Source organism: Vulpes lagopus, chromosome 14 (genome assembly GCF_018345385.1).
Source record: "Vulpes lagopus strain Blue_001 chromosome 14, ASM1834538v1, whole genome shotgun sequence".
Taxonomy (NCBI): Eukaryota; Metazoa; Chordata; class Mammalia; order Carnivora; family Canidae; genus Vulpes; species Vulpes lagopus.
The window spans coordinates 4,642,285-4,661,783 of record NC_054837.1 but is presented as its reverse complement, the minus strand read 5'-3'; the positions used below and the strand labels follow the sequence as shown (position 1 = coordinate 4,661,783).

The 19,499-nt window shown below is 44.0% G+C and overlaps 1 protein-coding gene across 2 annotated transcripts in view; it reads left to right on the top strand.

Annotated features, from left to right (window-relative positions):
- The window catches only part of PRKG1 (protein kinase cGMP-dependent 1), a 1,197,769-nt gene that overhangs the window by 964,734 nt on the left and 213,536 nt on the right, over positions 1 to 19,499 (top strand). For both annotated transcript variants that reach the window (XM_041728585.1, XM_041728584.1), the window contains exon 6: positions 15,512 to 15,589. In XM_041728585.1, coding sequence (XP_041584519.1) covers positions 15,512 to 15,589 — 78 coding nt within the window. The remainder of the gene's footprint in view (positions 1 to 15,511; positions 15,590 to 19,499) is intronic.

The following is a 19,499-nucleotide window of genomic DNA, read 5'->3' as shown; positions in this document are numbered from 1 at the left end:
AGCTCAGTGAGTCACTGTCTTAATGGAGATACCCTTTTGCACATTGTCTAGTGTCTAGTGAGCCTTGAATTAATAGTAGCTATTATGTTTTATGGCGGGAGTTAACATTGGAACGTAAAAGTGAATTTTTATAGTTATTATAAAGTATTGCCTCACACAGTGGTTAGGAGAATTAAGAAAATTTTAACTGATGATTTTAAAAAACAACCTTTTTTCCTCCATTACTAGAAATAGGAAAATAAACATTTGGAAGGCAGCCTCAGTCCTAGTGGCTCTATTTAAATGCAAATAAGGTAACCACCAGGGCTTCCGCGGCAACAAGGTTCTGTGCATCTATGCTCCCAACACTGAATTAGACACCCTTTTATGAAGTGGGTAAGATCTCTCCGGGCTAACCATGGTTCTGGCTTTCTTTGGGGGTAGTAGGTGTCTGCGGACATACTGTGCTCTATCCCCTGGGGTGGGCGGGCCAAAGGTAGTCAGAGGAAGGCCAGACCTTTATCAAGGTCCAAGGATGGCTGCCAGGGTGACACTACCTTGATAGGTTTTACCACTCAGACTCTGGACTTATTTGATCCTGGCAGGAAGGGAAACCGGATTGTACATGTGTCAGATTCAGCATCCTTTCAGTGAAGGATGCTCTGACTTTTAGCATAATATGCTGGCGTCACCCAAATGTCAGTCTGGTACTTTCTGGTATATATGGGTCTCCTCCAGATGCATGACTGTACTACACCCATCTGGGGTCCAGACTCTGTCCCTCCCGATGACAAGACAGGTGAGAGGAACATGCTTTAATGAGAATGCTTCCTGTTTTATTTAAAGCCAGGGGAAGTGGCTCATCCAAAGGCTTCATTCACTCAGGTGACTGAGGCTGATAAAATACACCTCGCTCTCCGGTGACCACAAAGCCCATCGCCCTCCAGACTGTGATCTCTGACTTGCATGTACACTTGGCTCATGTGTGTTTCTCTGAACCTTGTCTTTCTTGTTCTGTCACCAAGAACACTCCTCATGGTGCTGTTTTATTAGCTATGTAGGAGAAGGAGAACTTTTCCTCAGCCCTCTTAGAGTTCCTGGCTGGGCCTGAAAATTAAACCAGCAAAGACAGACAAACAGAAAAACATGCAGATCTATTTAATATACGTGTTTCTTGACATGGAAGCCTTCGTATGCAAAGGAAGGCCCAAGGAAACCATCGGACCTGAATGTTCTGAGGATGGGTTTGATGAAGAATGGAGAAAAGGCATAGGTCCAAGACGGTGAGGTGAGCGTAGGAAACGGAGAAACAGAAGGCCACTGGTTAGGATTCTTCTCAGGATCCCTTTGTCTTCAGAGGTCAGGATTCTCCTTCCTGTTGGGTATGGGGAGGGCACCTTCTACATTAGGATTTTGTCACCTCTGTCAGGGGAGAGGTCAGGACGACCTCCTTGCTTTTGCTGTTTGCCTAGATTCCTGCAGCTTAAAGTATCCCCTATGTCATCCTAAACTCGAGGTGCCATATTTTGGGGTAGCCTTTCCTGAACCCCATCAGCTGCCACAAGGCTGTTCCCAGCCAGGATCTCAGGCCAAGAAAACAGTTTACCTTCCAGTTCTGGGAAGATGTGATTCTTTTTTTTTTTTTTTTTTTTTAAGATGTGATTCTTGATTCCATCACTGCCACTACCATTACCATTTTATTTTTTAAAATTTTTTAATTTTATTTTTTTTCACTACCATTACCATTACCAGTTATGATGTTCATTCTGAGTCCAGAAATCCTAAAATATGTGTGCAGCAGGGGCGAGTGGGGGAGATGAAGGTGGAAGAGTATTTTTACAGCTTCTGTGCAGGGGGTTTGCGCAAGTTGTTAGCCCACTGAAATTCTGTTGTACCAGTCAGTATAACGGTGCTTCCAGGAGCCCCCCGGGGAGCCCCCTGACTGCTACCTAGCTCACTGCTGAGGCCCTCGCACGTCCCCATGCTCCAGGAGGTTCCCGGCACCCATCGCCAGCACATGACCTTTCTGTTTGGACAGTGCCCTTCAAGTACTGGTTATTAAAGATATTGTGTCTCGCTCTGGTGTTAGTTCCAGTGAGCACACTAATTAATTTCACATTCCAGAAGCAGCTTTCCTCCCTTTGTCTCCCAGTTATTCTTATTTTTTTTTTTTAAATTTTTATTTATTTATGATAGTCACACAGAGAGAGAGAGAGAGAGAGGCAGAGACACAGGCAGAGGGAGAAGCAGGCTCCATGCACCGGGAGCCCGACGTGGGATTCGATCCCGGGTCTCCAGGATCGCGCCCTGGGCCAAAGGCAGGCGCCAAACCGCTGCGCCACCCAGGGATCCCTTGTCTCCCAGTTAGAGAGCATACTGTGGAGCAGAAAAGGGGGCAGGAGCATACATGATTCCAAGACCCCAGCTCTGAGCAAGAGCCCTCTCAAACCCGTCTAGACAGAAACCGAATATCCTCGAGGCGAGAACTACGTCCTCCAGTATATAAAGGACCCTTTTCCTCCCTCGAGTAGTCTAAATCCTCTTGGCTTTCTTTCCTTTCTGTCCTCGGTGGTTCAAGACCCTCTTTAAACAGAAGAGCGTCTTCTCAAAATGTTTGTTTTAAAAGCCCTTTAAGGAAGTAAAACGTTGAGTGAGTTCTATGTACCCCTGACTCGCTCCACTTACTTTTGTTACGGGGTTCATGAGAAACTTTATTTTTCCTTTTTTGAGTACCGTGTTTATTCTACTTGAAACTTCAAAACATGTTTATACTTCAGATGGTGACTCTGAGATACTAAATTGGGTGCTTTCCTGGGACACATTTCATAATCTGTCAGAGCAAACAGTTTGCAAGTTCTGCCGCAGTTAATTGCCTTTACAGATCAAATTGTTAAATTTGAGTTATAGTTTAATTATGTGGGATGGGAATGCCTGCGTGTCTACTCTATAAACGGTTTTATTCTGTCATGAAATGGGTAGCTCAGAGAGGAACTGTGCCCTTTGGAGATTTTTGGCATGTTTTGTGCGCCCATCCTGGTATCGCTCACTCTTAGTCATTTCGTTGGATGGATGTGTTCCCATCCCAGATCTGTCACGGTAGAAACAGAGATTGAAAATCCATTTGGGAAATGATGTCCTTGAAGAGCTCAGCTGAGCATCAGATAAAAGCCAGGCGTTTTTGGAATTCCAGCTCAGATTTTCCCTCCTGCGTCTGGGATTTGGGGTGAAGATGCGGGGAGTACAGGTGGTCACTGCTGTGTCAACAGCTGTCTTCGAATCATGAGGTCTGGAAGTGTGCAAGAGGCTCAGCAGATGGTGATGTGATCTGACCAGCAAAGACGCAAATGCTTCAAGAATGTACTCACTGCCAGCTCAGCCAAACCGATGCAGTTTTATTGCACGATGGGTGATGCCGAGTGTTAGTTTGGAAAGTTGGACGCTTGGATATGCAAAACTATATGTGTAAATGGTTGCATTTTTGTCAGATTGTGGTTGCAGGAGGGAGTGGGTTTTGTTCCATGCGAACCATAGATCCTTTCAAAGATGATCCCATACTTTCAACTTACACTTTTTCAGAAGTGAAACAGTTAAAACACAAATTCAACACTAATGTCTGTACTAAAGCTGACTTCGTATGGCAGTCAGGATGCCTCCCTATTCTGAAGATGATGTGACTTGTGTAGAGAAAGAAAAGGGGGGTGTCTGGGTAGTAAGGAACAGATTTTACATGGGGGCCTGGTGCACACATAAGTTTTTGTATACACACACATATAAAACTTTAATAAATCTTACCATCTTCACCTTCTGTGATGTATTTGACATCTTCCATTCTATTCCATTTAACAAAACTTGCTGCTTGTAATCCACTAAGCAGATTTCATGACACCTTTAATGGATTGCATTGAGCACGGGGCACACAGCAGATGGAGGAATGGCTTGCCTTGGTCCCTTGGACTCTACGAGGACCCAAAGCTGCCAGTAATTCCTGTTCCTCATGGTGACCATCTTGTTAGTTCTTTTAAAAAGCTACATCTGGGCTGTCTGCACTGCAGGGGATCTTAATTCTGATTCTCAGCCTATTGGGTTGATACATCTAGGCATGAGTCATGAATTAATTTTCTAAGATAAGCTTAGACTGTCCCAGGGATTTTACACCTGTCCTTTACATCAGTGTGGAAGCTAATAAGAATCTGCCCCAGTACCTGGCTTGGGCAAGGCTGATTTCCAAGTCGAGATGTCCTCAGGATCTGACCACACAGCGGGTCAGGACTACACACAGGCCTGCGTGGTACTCTGTTCCCACAATGTGTCTCTGACCCAGTGCCATCAGGCTGACTTATACATCAATCCTGGGTTTCAAGAACTGTGGATGCCTCAGTCGAGACAGGGTCCTTATAGCACCATCAAGGCAGATGGAAATCTAGTGATTCAGGTGGTAAAGACAGAACCTAAGTCCCTAGCAGCTGGAATATATCTCACGACCTAAGGCGAAATTCAAAGTGGAGGGGTTTAGGATCCCTGGGTGGCGCAGCGGTTTGGCGCCTGCCTTTGGCCCAGGGCGCGATCCTGGAGACCCTGGATCGAGTCCCACGTCGGGCTCCTGGTGCATGGAGCCTGCTTCTCCCTCCGCCTGTGTCTCTGCCTCTCTCTCTCTCTCTGTGTGACTATCATAAATAAATAAAAATTAAAAAAAAAAAAACAAAGTGGAGGAGTTTGATAAATAGTGTCTCAGGCAAGTGAGGAATGTTTCATCAAGGGCATCAAGGAATGTGCCAAGGGACGACTGCATAGACAAAGATCCCCAGTGATGAAAGTGACTCAGACTCCTAATCATGGCCGTGGCCTGGTATTTGTGTCTTAAAATGTCTCGGTGAGCTAGGCTGGTGTGATGCCTGGAGGGGCATTGATAGGCAGGCTGTCTATCCAGAAGTCTGAGCAGTAGGTACTGATGCAAAAGCCACATTTTTCTACCTAAACTTGGGTTTCTACCAAGGTGTCTGGTTCTCTGGGGGCCCTGTGAGTCAGCCCCTCCCCCTCGGCAGTGTGACAGTCCTTGGGGTCAGGGTGAGGACCTGTTTAACCACATGCTGTGTTGTGTCTTGACTGAGCGACTGTATCTGGAGTATCTCTGTAGCTTCAGTGCCAAGTGCCAGGTCTCGTTCGTAGAAGGCAGAGGTAGAGGACATTGGCTGAAATTGGTGTATGGCCAAACCCCTAACGAGGTCTACATGTTTCCCATGTGGATCTGAAGTTTAGGCTTTGGTGAAGGAGGATTTTGCAGGTTAGTTCGAGCAGCCTTGGTGCCAATCTGTTGTCCAGCCCAAGAAGTGTTAAAAAGGAGAGATTATAAATTAGAGATGCCCTGAGTGGAAGGCAAGTCATGGCATTGAAGTAGGAAAAAAAAAAATCTGTAGTAGAGAAATGTATATCCCAGATGTCCAGTCAGTTGGGACAGGATGGTGGTGGTGTTAAAGGAAGCTGTTGGAAAAAGTGTTCCCGGACACCTGGGTGGCTCAGCGGTTGAGTGTCTGCCTTCGGCTCAGGTTTTGACCCCGGGGTCCTGGGATTGAGTCCAGCATCAGGTTCCCCACAGGGACCCTGTTTCTCCCTCTGCCTGTGTCTCTGTGTCTCTCTCTGTTTCTCTCATGAATAAATAAATAAAATCTTTGAATGAATGAATGAATTAATGAATGAATGAATGAATGAAAAGAAAAAACGTTCCAGGCTTTGATTTGTTCGTTTGGAGTTTGGTTAATTTGTGAATGGTGGTGTGAGGAAAAGATAATTTTTCTTCAGAGGTTAGAAAGGAGAGTAAGTAAAACTCGCAGCCCTCACGAGGTCAAATATCGTCTAGGGAAGCACTTCATAAAAGAACATGCCCTCTTGATAATCATCGAGCTCTGAGAGCAAAATGCCAATTGGTGAAGATGTACTTGGAGGAGAAATCCTGTCTGCTGTTCGTAGGGCACTAGTTCTGTGATGAAATCCATATGGGGACGATGGACTGGGGAAGAGAGGGAGAAAATCCTGGTTTACAGATGCCATCATTTCCTCCATGAGAGTCCCCCAAAGACTTGAGACTGCACCCCACCGGCAGTCGAAGATAGCCTGTGGGAAGCTGCACGTCCCTGTGATGACCAGCTGTGGGCCATCTCAGCCCGGACATCTCTGATGGGCAGAGTTTTACCAAATAGGGAAGTCTTGGACCAGGAAAGACCTTGGTGCTTGACTACCTCACCGGCATGGTTTTCTTTGACTGATTGGGCTGTTTGGTGATCTAACTCTCCAGTAAGAGCTCTGGCTTTGAAATAAGTCCAACGTATCAGGAAGAGGGAAGAATTTCCTTTGAGGATGTCACTGATTTAGGATCCAGAAAGGCAGATGCCAGGATTTTTGAGTCCGTTTTTCTTCTACCCGATGTCCTACTGTTCCTCTAAGATCAAAAAGAACAAACAAAACAAAAACTATCCTCTGAAAAAAATGAGGCAGGAATCATGACTCAAGACTATTACTGCTCTTAACTCACTAATTTTCCAAGCGTCCTTCCCTATTCAAAGCATTTGTCAGATGTGCAGACGCGTGAATGTGGTGCATGCTTTAGCTGTCATGCTAATCAGAACCAAGTACCATACTGGTCCCTGTACCTTCATCGTGAGGACGGCGCCAATTAAAAGCTGTTCCATGCTCTGATGAGCAGTGAAGGGCAACTCCAATCCGAAGCTCAAGTATAAGGGGAAATAATTGATGTATTTTCTGGCTGAAATAACATAGGTGAGAATTTACTTTGAACCGTACCTTGTGTGTTAGTCCATGTTAACAGAGATCCAAATCATGCGTCGCAGGGGGGCCTGAACAGGAAACCAGCAGCTAAACTACAGCATATTTGGGATGAGTAATGGGGTCTGATCTGAAAAGCAGAGAGCGGTCGTGCGGATGGGTCTCCTGCCAAGAGTCAGCAAAGAGGTGGAGGATTTCAAGATGTCTCAGTGGACATCGACATACCAGTGTTGGGTTCTGAGATTCTAGAGACGCACGTGTTAACAGTCGAAGCTACAGCCCCTTCTTTCCAGTAGCAAAGAGAAGACTGGCTTTTCCTCACAAGGGACTGCCTCGGGGGCGCTAGATTGCTGACGTTTAGACATGCTAGGGGGGCTCTTCCTCTATCCATCCCTCTACTCGAGGATTTAGGATTTGGCTTTTCCATTCAAAATGAAGACGTCTGGACCAAATCTGTCCTTTAGGTGCAGAAGTGGATGCCTCCTTTGTGCTAGACATTGTTCTAAGTGAAACAGTAGTTATAATATAAAAAGCTCTGAGAGAAGCTGGGTGACTCAGTGGTTGAGCATCTGCCTTCAGCTCAGGGCATGATCCCGTGGTCCCGCAATCAAGTCCTGCATCAGGTCCCTGTAGGGAGCCTGCTTCTCCCTCTGCCTGTGTCTCTGCCTCTGTCTCTCTGTGTCTCTCAGGAATAAATAAATAAAATCTTTAAAATATCTTTAAAAAATATATATTTTTTATTTTTAAATATATTATACATATATATTATGTATGTATTATACATGATTTATGTATTATATATTATATAATCTAAATCTTCTGAATGGTATATTTAAAATATCTTTATATATTTTTTTATGTTTTAAAAAATATATATTATACATATAATTACATACTATACATGATTTATGTATTATATATATGTTATATTAATATGTAATATATATTGACATATATAATATATATATAATTATATAATAATATATTATTATATATATTATCTCCTAAATCTTCTGAATGGTAGATTCAGGGAGGAGACCAGAGAGCAAAGAAAATAGATAATTTCTGATCCTGGAGGCGTGAAGGGCTTTTCTCCCAAGGGCTCAGCTGTGCCGTGGCTGGTAGCTGTGATGGTCCTCGGGCAGTCAGTCAGGTGTCTGGTGGCATTTTGGCAGCAGCAGAGGAGAAGCACACAGGACAGACAGGGATACAAGGCAGAGAGTGAGTGGAGCTGAAGGCACCGCATCAGAGTGGTGTGGACCCAACGATGAGAACAAGGCCATGACAAGGACGTTGAGGAGAATGTTTGAGACAGTCCCTCTTGAATGCAGAGCCCTGAGGATGGGTCCTGTCTGGTGAGTCCAAGGCACAAGGGAAAAAATAAGCCAACCTTTTTGACACAGAACAAGTGTGGGCAAGGTCGGGGAGGCCTGAGGATGGGGCGGTGGTTGGGAGCCGGATGTAGAGAACTTTATAGACCGTAGTGCCTTGTTTATGATTTCAGCTGCAGCAAGAAGCCCTTGGAAGTCTTGAAGCAGCAGAATGATTTCAAGGTGGTACACGACTTACAAGGTCACGTTGGTTGCAGAGAGAACAGATGCAATGGGGCAAGGGCTGAAGCAGGGAGGCCAGCTGGGGGAGTTAGAGAAATCCAAGAGGTGGCTCAGGCTTGGGCCAGGGCGTCAACAGCCCACACCGTGAGAGCCAGCTGGCTTGGCACGGGTGTCGGAGGTCGAGGCCTTTCTCACGGGTACACGCGGTGGTGCTCGGAAGCCGGAGGTGAAGGAGGGCCACTGCCTTCCTGTAAGGACTGTACTCAAGTCCTGGTTCTGTCTCCAGCTCTGCCTTAGATGCTGAGGATGGTACAGTGGACAGAACCAGATGCGACGCTTGCTTTAAATCGGATTTAAAATCTGGGGGAAAACATCACTAACAACAGTCCTACAGGGCGCTGGGAGGAGGCTCAGTTGGTGAAGCATCTGCCTTCAGCTCAGGTCATGGTGTCAGGGTCCTGGGATCCGGATCAAGCCCATATCAGGCTCCTTGATCAGCAAAGAGTCTGCTGCTCCCTCTCCCTCTGCTCCTCCCTTGATCGCTCTCGCTCTCTCTCAAATGAATACATGAAAAAAAAAAAAACAAACCCAAACAACAACAACCAAAAGCCCTACAAATACTCTCAAGCTCAGCAAAGAGCAATGAAATAAGCTATGTGACTTTGTCAAATCACAGAATGGAGAGAGCTGGCTTAGGCCAGGGGGTTTTTGGGGTGAGGCAGTGCCAGCCCCGGGAAGGCTGCGATGGGAAAGACAAGGAAGCTGTAGGGAGGCAAGAAGCAGTGGGGTACATCAGCAGGGTTTGGGCCTGGCGGGGGAAGGGAGCATGGGACAACTGAGAAAGGGACCCACGAGGTGGGTCCTGCGGTGCGGCTGGAGGACAGAGTGAGCACGAGAGAGCAGAGGTGGGCAAGGGTGACACGAAGCAGACGGTCTATGGCCTTGCAGGTGGTGTGAAGCAGTTTGGCTTTCATCCTAACGACTGTGGAAACTTTTAAAGGAAACTGCCTAATTGCTAAGGTTTCCACTCCTCTTAAATGCTGTATTTTTCTGATTTAATGTGAAAGAAGAAAATGGCAGAGCTGCAAAGTGACTTGCAAAAAACCATGAAACTGCTGGCATTTGATGGACATAATTAGAGGGACTCTCGGAGGGTCAGCCTGCGTGATCATCTTCCCCTCAGGTGCAGTTAGTTGAACATTTCAGGATGGCACAGTCACGAGTATTGGGGCTACAGTACCGTGGGCATTAGCTTTTGCCAACCGGCACCACCTTTGGCCACCATCCCCTAGGCTCTTCTCTGCCTGAGTTCTATGAGCTTATGCGGCCAATTGGTACCATCTTTGGCCAACTGGCGCCACCTTCGCCCACCATCCCCTACACTCTTCCCTGGACCTGCGTTCTGTGAGCTTAAACAGCCTGGAAATACGTGTGCTCAATGCCTGTGCGGGTCAACTAAAATAACAAGTAGAGGGTCCTTAGATAATTTCCACGAATTAAATAGACAGTGGATGTTCCTGTCAGGGTGTCCTGGACTCTCCCCCTGCCTTCTCCTATGAGACCTTGGGTGGGGGCCAGGCTGCCGGCAGGCTCCCAGCACCAGCCACAGGTGGAGTCTGGGTGCTGGGATGCAGCCCCCTGCATTGCCAGGTAGCAGCCAGCACAGGGTATAGCCACGGAAGAAAAGAACCACTTGATTGTGCTCGTTATGTTCTATGGGTTAAGAATTCCGACCCGATAGGCATGACCGCTCTCTGCTCCATGACATTTGGGGGACTCTGAATGGGGATAGTCAGATGCTGAGACTCGACCCTGCTGGGAGTCTCCCCCACTCCTGTGTCTCTGTGCTGACTGCAGTGACTGAGGTGACTCAGGCTGGGTGGGGGCGGCACCGCCAACCAGATCTCCTGCACGTCACCCCGAGGTGTGGCTCAGGCTCCTCCCAGCATGGTGCTGGGTTCCAGGATGGAGACTCCTGAGGACCAATGGAGGCTGGAAGGCCTTTTCGGAGATAACCTCTCAAGTCACACAGCATTGCTTCCACACAGGCCGTTGGTACAGAGGAGCCGCTAAGGCCAGCGCGGTTTCAAGGGGAGGACAGTCGGACTCTGGCTCTTAATGGGAGGCTGGCCAAGTCTCCATGCAGGAGAGCTCAGGGAATGGAAACTATCTGGTGGCTGTCTTTCTGACAGGAAATACAACCTGTCAGAGAATTACAGCATCTAAAGGCCGGAAGATGCCCTAAATTCACCCTTTGGCATCCTTGGACACACCTCCATCTCTTCTCTGATGGCTTGGCCCCTGCTCACCCTACCTAGGCTGATGTGTACTCCAGACATGGTGCCCCCTGCCCACTGGGTGGCCCATTCCACCTTGGAGCTACTTGGACCCAGACATACTGCCTTCTTGTCTTGAGGTGCCAGCTGACAACAGGGATCTCCTTCTACATACTCTGGACGATCGCTCAGGGTTGCTGCCTCCCTCTGCTTTACCACAGCTCAGTGGGGATGTGAAGACTGCTAGCATGACTTCCCTCTGACAGTCTGGCCCCCACCCCCATCTGAGTCTTGACCCTTCAGAGGTTGCTCAGGTCAATCCATGAAGTAGATACCCTCTCAGGTGCCTCTGTGGTTCCTACCCATTGTCCCACTGCTAGAGGTTTGATTTCATTTGAGTGGTTTTCTTGTTGGGCACCATTGGGGATGACCTCAAGCAACGAAAATCACTTGGAATAAATTAAATTACTCCAATTCACCTCGTCAGAATTCGTTTAAGAATAGACACGTGACTCAGAGGAGACCCGTGGGGACAACTGCCAGGGCTTCTGGTGCTCCTGCCCCAGAAAGAGTTGTAAGGGGAAAGGCTGCCCTTCTCTGCCTCTGACCCAGTGGTGATACCTGGAACCGGGGACCCACCTAGTGAGGGCAAACCAGCGGAAGAAGGGAGAGAGCCCTTGCCATGTGGGACATTTACCAAATAAGCCATTTACTTGATGAGTATTTAGAGAACACCCAGGTGCTCTGCTAGGTGCAAGGGAGACAACAGGGAGTGTAATAATTCCTTCCTGGAGCTGACCCTCTAGTGGAGGAGAGTTGAAAGGTGAGTGAATGATTGGTTAAACAGGAGGCTGATGCATTCCACTTGCCCCTGGGCCTGCTTTTCACTTTTCCTGGGTCGTCTTCTCTCCCCAGAGGCTGATCTAAATGGGAGGCCCCCTGTCCCATCTCAGCTGACCTCAGCTAATGAGGAGCCTTGGTGAGATATGACACGGGAGAGAGGATAGAGGTCAGACTCCCTGTGAACTAGACTGGGGTTGCCAATGGGTCCTTCCTTATCAGAAGCCATGGCTCCAGCTCTTGGCAGGGACTGGTAATCCTGCTCTCTGGTTCCTTTACCTTCTGAGATCACTTCTGAGCCATCTGGGGGTAGAAGGACATCTCAGACAGAGGGCAGAACTTATACAGAGGCCCTGAAAGTTCAAGGAACATCAAGAAAAGTGGTATGAAGAGAAGAGACATAGCACAAGGGAAGAAGGTGGATGGCAAGGTCAAGGTCCATGAAAAGAGCAGAAGCTCTTAGTACCTTGTACCCTCTGTGGAGCTTTAGTGGGCATGGGCACAGAGGGTCTCCTGAAAGGGTAGGAGCACGGGAGGGACAGGTGCTGTGTGTTAATAGAATTGCCTGGCTGCTAGATGGGAAGGGGGTCGGAAGGGGTCAGGTAGGAGCAGATAGCCCAGTCAGCAGGTGGCTTCATGGACTGAGCAGGAGAACATGGCAGCCATAGCAGCAGATGGGGGAGTCCTTGAGTTTTGGGTATATTCTGAGGGTGTGGCCAGTGGGTATATGATACCCACTGTGGGCCTGGGAGACAGAAAAGTTCAATATGACTCCAAGATGGTTGGCCAAGTACCAGGAAAGTTGCAGCTGGCATCACTGAAGCAGGGAAGGCACAGGAGGAGGAGGTCAGGAGTTTCAGCTTCATGTATGTGAAGTTTGAAGCCCGTGGGAGACTGTTTCCGTAGCCCTGATGCACCGCATCCCCTAGGGTTCACACCTTTGTGTAGTCCTCTCCTCTTGCATCTGGACTGGCCCTGGGATCTGTTTGAACTTAGTGGATGCAGTATAAGTCTGGACCTTAGGGAAAGCCTGGCACCTTCTGCTTTTGCACCCTTGGAATCCACCTAACATATAAGAAGATGGCTCTCCTCCCAGACCACCATGCTGTGGAGGAGACTGGGCAGCCCTGAGAGGGGCCCACGTGGAGGAGAACAGAAGCTGACAGTTGCAGGTGTGCCCCCCCAGGTAGTGACCAACACCAAATAGTCACTGCAGGAGTGAGGCAACCAACCTTTCACTGATCCAGCCTGGCACCCAGAGAAGTCAAAGAATCATCTAAAACACAGTATCAAGAGAAATAATAAATTGCTATTTTAGGTCCAGAAAACTACAAAAGACTTAGTGCAAACCTTCTCAACGAGTGGTTTTGCCCCCAACAAAACAAAGGGTAATTAACAAGGTCTTGTCATATTTTTGGTTGACATTAGTGGGATTGGAAGTGCTTCTGGCATTTAGTGGGTAGAGGCCACAGGGGCTGCTCAACATCGTACAGCTGACCTGGTGTCCAGGACAACTCCCAGCAACAGAGAATTACATGCCTCAAAATGTCAATGATGGTGTGCCTGCGAAAATCTTACCTTCATACATTTTAATATAGAACAAATAATTTCGGCTTTCTGAAAAGAAATGGCAATCATATGGGGAGGAATATACTTTTAAGGAGGAGATAAGAAGAATGAGCTCAGAGGAGCTAAGGACTCTTTTAAGTTTGGTGCTTTTTTATTTGCATTTTTCTACTTTTTCCAAAATAATAGTATTGCTGCTACCATTATGTGGGCATAATCTGCTAATTCTTTTCGGAGAGGCTTTCTCCTGCTCAACATCCAGTTAACTTGCTCCTTATACTTCCGTTGGAGCTTAAGAATCTCCTCCATGAGGAAGCCCTGGGGAAAGAGTGAGACAATAGACAGTACATAAGCCCTACCAACATAAAATATAGCATTTGCACACTGGATTGTTTGGGGGGATTTTGAGAGGTTTTGGATTAGGAAACAAGTGAGAAATAGGACAGAGACTAAAGGAAATAGAACTAATATGCTATTGTTACTAATGATACAAATCTAGGCTAGGTGATGTGGCTTAGGTGTCAGAGCCAAATAGGCTTCCTACACTGGGCCCTGTATTTGGGTGGATGTACTTGTCCTGTGACAGAAGCCCAGCAGAGACATTCTGCTTGTCCTGGGGAAGCCGCAGAGAATGTCCACCTCTATGGGGAGCTCACCTCCACTTGGCAGACTAGGGGCTGAGGCAAGCACACCTAGCTGATGACTTCCAAGTGAACCAGTCAAGTAAGCCATACCACCTCCCCTGGTGCAGCATGGGGAAGGGGAGGGAAGAGTCCTGAATTCTAATAGAGCTCCATTCATAGAGAGTGGGAAAGATGCCTCAGCCTGCCCCCCTCCCCTATGACTACAGATTGTAACTCCTCCTCTGTCTGCTTTAGCTACTACCGGTGCTAATACAGTAGCTATTAGCCATGTGTGAGTATTTAAATTAATTCAAATTAAATGCACTTAAACGTTCAGTTTCTTAGTCACTGGCCACATTTTACTGGTCAGTAGTCACATGTGGCTGGAGGCTGCTGTATTGGACAGCACATCTGTCCAATACAGCATATTGGACAGTTGAATATGCATATTGGACAGTTGAACTTCATATTGGACAGTTGAATGTTGCCGCCCCTGGAGAAAGATCCAGTGGATGGTGCTACTCTGAGATTTTTGTATCTCATCTTCGTATCATCGATGCCTATAACCAGGCCTGACTCAGAGGCACAGGGAAATGTTTGTGGAATTGATACCTGAAAGAAGACTCTTGTGAGTTTTGTTTTTCACATCTGCATATCGCAAAGATCCTTCCTCTCCCAAACAACAAGATGTGACAAGGGGCCATGGAAATCTTGTTAAATGAAATAAATCAGTTGAAGAATATGCATCCTGTAATCTTATTTCTTAAAACTTGTTCCGAGTTAAAAAAAAAAAAAAAGTAAGATTAGGTAGTAGGTTAATTTTCTAGATATACAAAGAAAATTCTGATTGTTCTCAATGTCAAATACTAACAAAAGGCATTTTAAATAAGTGAATAGATGCCATTATTAAGGAACGTGGTATTGAAGTATAAGGATAAATCACAGCCGTTGGCCTGATGGCTACTGCATGCAAACCATGAAGTCTTGTTTTCTAAGGAGTGTGTAAAGGATTGTTTTCTTTCTCAAAAATGGCTCCCTTGCTAAGCTGCAGAGAAGAATGTGGCCAGATGGTGCAGTCTCATTTTTCTGTTCTATCTCTTGAGCTAGCCATATACTTTGTCCGACCTCGCCTTATAGAAATTACTTTTGTTCACTGCAGAAATAATCTTCACCCTGGGAATAGACCTACTGACTGTGTCCAAATCCAAGAACTGGCACACTGACTGCAATAATCCTCTTGTAGCCTTACCTTGTTTGCTCCTTGCTCCTTATTTGCTAGTTGATGAGCTCGCAGATGCTAGACCAGAATTCAGTCCATAAAATGAAGACATTCCATCTGACCGGGCCAATCTAAATTGCTGAAGCAAGGACATTAGAGCCCAAAGCTGTGCCTTAAAAACTAACTAGGGCCAGCTAACTCACACTAAAAATCAACCTGGTTTCAAAATGAAGATCTTTAGATACCAAATTTCTCAAAAAAAAAAAAAAAAAAAAAAAAAAAAAAGCCTGTCATTACAAGAATACTAAAACCAAATGAGAATGACAAAATAATACAAAAAAGACCAGTTTAATTAACAGCAGCTCTGCAGTTTTGGTTCCGAGGGGAGAAAATATTTTTATAGAAGTATTAAAATGAATCGATTTAGAGATCTGAATATAATCACCCAGAAAAATGGCATTAACAAATAGTTTTAAACATGAGCATGATCAAAATAATTTCTTCATAACTATTTCATTCATTGACTATTACTCATTCTTGAATCATGATGAGTTCTGGGCTTGGGTAAAACTCCATCAGGATGAACGCATCCTTGCAGAGTTGATATTTGAAGAGATGAAACAGTTTGTTATATTACTCCCTTCTTAATTTTTTTTTTCTGTTGCTTCTATTTTTCAGACACACTATGAGAATGGGGAATATATCATCAGGCAAGGTGCAAGAGGGGACACCTTCTTTATCATCAGCAAAGGAACGGTAAGCCCTGGGAGCACCAGAGGGTGATGCAGAGTGGGATAGGGGCCCCAGGGTGCATTAGCCACCCCTGGAGACGCACGTGCACAGGGTCTTGAGGGAGAAACATTTGAGAATGGATCTCCCAAAAATGATGCCAGAGGAAGAAAAAGTGTAACCCTGAAGACCCAAAAGTAGCCTGTGTTCCATAATTTAATAACCATGATGCTAGATGCCACTGATACGACTGCATAAATGGGAAGATTTCCAATATTTAAATTATATAAATCACAAGAGAAAGACTAAGATTGCTTTAAAAATTCTCAACAGAAAACACAAACAGATAAAAAACAAAAAAACTCAATTCCAACTAGTGATGAGTAACATTGTTATCTTGAAACACCAGGGCTTTGAAATCCAATGGCCCAAGTTGAATCCCACTAGGAAATAGCAGGTTCAGCATTCTTGGGCAAGATACTCAGCACTCTGAGGACTGCAAGGGTATAAATACTCTCATGCTCTATTGTATCTTCATAAAGAAATGTTGAATGGATACTAAGAAATTATAAGAAGTGGTAGGTTATACGGGAAGGGATAGATATGGGGTGGACAAGGGATAGAAATGAAAAAAATCATAATTTATTCCTTTATATTATTTTAACTCTTCATTTTAAATTACATTTAAATTATATTTAATTATATTTATTTATTTTAATTATATTTTAATTCTTAAATATTTTAATATGTATTATAATTATGATTATTTAATTATATATTTTATTTTAATATTGATAAGTTATATATATATATTTCAAGAATTTTATTTATTCATGAGAGACACAGAGAGAGAGAGAGGCAGAGAAACAGGCAGAGGGAGAAGCAGGCTTCCTGCAAGGAGCCCGATGTGGGACTCAATCCCAGATACCGGGATCACGCCCTGAGCCCAGAAGGCAGACACTCAACCACCAAGCCACCCAGGCGTCCCTATTTTTTTATATTTTAATTATATTTAATTATATTTAAATTTTCAAATATATTTTAATTATATTTAAAAACAAAGTAATAAAATAAGTGAACTGGAAAATGGGAACTTACATAGATGAATGCTCTGATAGTCTAAAAAAATACCTTATATTTCTTTCAACAGTGAAGTCCTAATCATTTTTGCATTTAAGTGTCCTTGTCTTGAGCCAATGATTGGAACTTTGATTCCAATCAAAGTTGGAACACTCACTTTGCTTCATCGTAAGAGATCCTTAAGAGGAATTTGTATGTATGAAGCATGGTAGGTGACAGGAAAGAGAATGCTGGTGAAAAGGGATTTATATACAACTTGTCATTTTTATAATTGTTACTTTAAAATGTAAGTTTAGGGGCACCTGGCTGGCTCCATCGGTAGAGCATGTGACTCTTATTCTCAGAGTCATAAATTCAAGCTTCATGTTAGGCGTAGAGCTTACTTAGAAAGTAAATAAAAATGTTAAACAGTTTTTTAAAAACGTAGGTAAGTCTGTTCTAATTTAGCAAATACAACTGACTCTGGGACTTATGGCTCATACTAAATAAGGAAAGAGAGACGTACAGAGCCACAGTGGTCAGGAGATGTGAAAGATTATAAATCTTGTTGGATCACATTTTCTGTAATCCTCTCTGGACTGATTCTGAATCGAGAATGTGTCAGTGTTTACACTGATGATCAGTCACACTAAAGTGAAGACAGCATCATTTGTGCTGGTATCATACCTGTTCTCTGGACTGATAGTGGAAAGCCTGGGATAAAGAAAAATGTCAGGCACCAGCATCTTAAAGATATCAAGAAATGACATGTCTGACCACAGTTACACTTAAAACTGTATTTTGAATTTTCCAATGTTAGAGGCTAAGGATTCTTAACATTCTGTGGTTTATGTTTAAATCATTGGAGCTTTACCATTTGCTGTTTTATTTTTTTTTTTAACATTTACTAAAGAATCAGGGGAAATGGAAAATCCTCATGGATATAGATGATTCGATAGGTCACGGGGGACATTTTTTTGTCCCGACAATCTGGATTTTTTTTTTCTTATGACACTGCTAATCCTTTGCTTTCATGGAATGATACCTTTATTTGTTGAAGATGAATTTCTGACACACTTCTGTGATTACCCTATTACTGCACATTTCAAGCACTACCTAAAAGAAGCTGCCGTTAATAACCATATTCAGTTGCAAATAAGGGCATGAGGGGTGCTGCTTTATGAGTTTTGTAATAGGTATAAATAGAACTAGTGAGGAAATGCACCACGGGAACCCATTTCTCTGGCACTGTTTCAGAGCACCATGGGGGTTCTGGGAGAGAAGTAGTAAAAATATGTCAGACTCTTGACACATCCAAAATGGAAATACCTATGGCTGGTTAAAAAAAAAAAAAAAATCCAAGACTAGTTTTTCATGTCATGTAACTTAGCGGCTATGATTTTTAATTATATTCATTATATGCTAATTAATGATGATATATTAGTATCTTCTATTCTGTTACACACGTTTTGGAATCAGTATTTTAAATCCTAAGAAGCAAGAGATGAATATACTTAAGTCCCGGTGGGAGGAGAGAAAAGTAGAAATGCCTTTAAGTAAGCAGGCAAATAAGTTGTGAAACTGAAATTTTCTGAATCTGTGTGCTTTGCTTTAGGAATGCAGATATAAATTTGTTTTCAACAAACAAAGGGTTGTGGAAGGAGAGGTGAGCAGGGGGATGGGGTGACGGGGTGACTGGGTGACGGGCACTGAGAAGGGCACTTGTTGGAATGAGCACTGGATGTTATACTCTATGTTGGCAAATTGAATTTAAATTTAAAAAAAAATGGTTTTCATATGCATTTAAGCAATGATAAAGGATAACCCTGGCAAAGATGATTTCCTTGCTTCCCCTGAACTGGCTTTTCCTTAGAGCACGTTGTAAGACACACAAGAGGCTAGAGTCACAAATGGATTTCCCAAGTTCAAGACACTTATTTAAGTGTAAAGCTGTTTTTATTCTCCTGTGAAGCACAGCCACACCAACAGAGAAACTCTGAAATACTTATTTTTCCCTCAATAAACCTACACAAACTGATTTTTCTAAAACTTGAGCAGAATGCTTTCAGTGATGTTTAAAGGACCCAGTGTTGCCTCCTATGGAAACTTAGTTTCCAGTTGCTAGGAAACTTGACATTCCCTTCCCCTAATAATGAACATCAAGGAATTCACAACAGAGCAATGAAAAATGTCTTTGATAAAACTGTATTCATATGTCCCGGTAGCTGTGTTACATCAAAAAATGTACTCTCTGCATAAATAAATTAAAAAAAAAATGTACTCTCTCCATAAATAAATTGAACCAAACAAAATTGAAGAGGATTGGCCGGCAAAATTTGAGAGTCCCAATAATAATTCAAATACATTTTGATTTTCTGATTCTGTTGAATATACCTTGTACACTGTTAGAAAAAAAATGTGACTCAGAAGTTTTTGTCTATTATATACTATTTAAAACCACATAATTTTGCTTAGAATTAGCAAGTATAAGTAAGCATGTTGGTGAAGAAATGGGCTTAATGCATTATTTGCTATGTGTCGGGCATGAAAGTTAGGGAAATTTTATTTGTATATGGTACATAAGATTGAAACATGAAAAGCCCTTCCTTTTAGTTCAAGAACAAGATCAAGGAGCACATTATCACCATTTCTGTTCATTGTGGAACTAGGCATCCCAACCATTGTCCTAAGTCGAGAAAAATATGAAAAAAAAATGGATAGAAGAGTAATTATACATGTACACCTGGAAGGAACACGTTTACATCTCTAGAAGAAGTAATGGGATATATAATATGTAAAATCCATATCAAATATATTCATATAACAGGATAATATGCAAAGAGAGGAAATGAACTACAGATACGTATAGTAACATGGA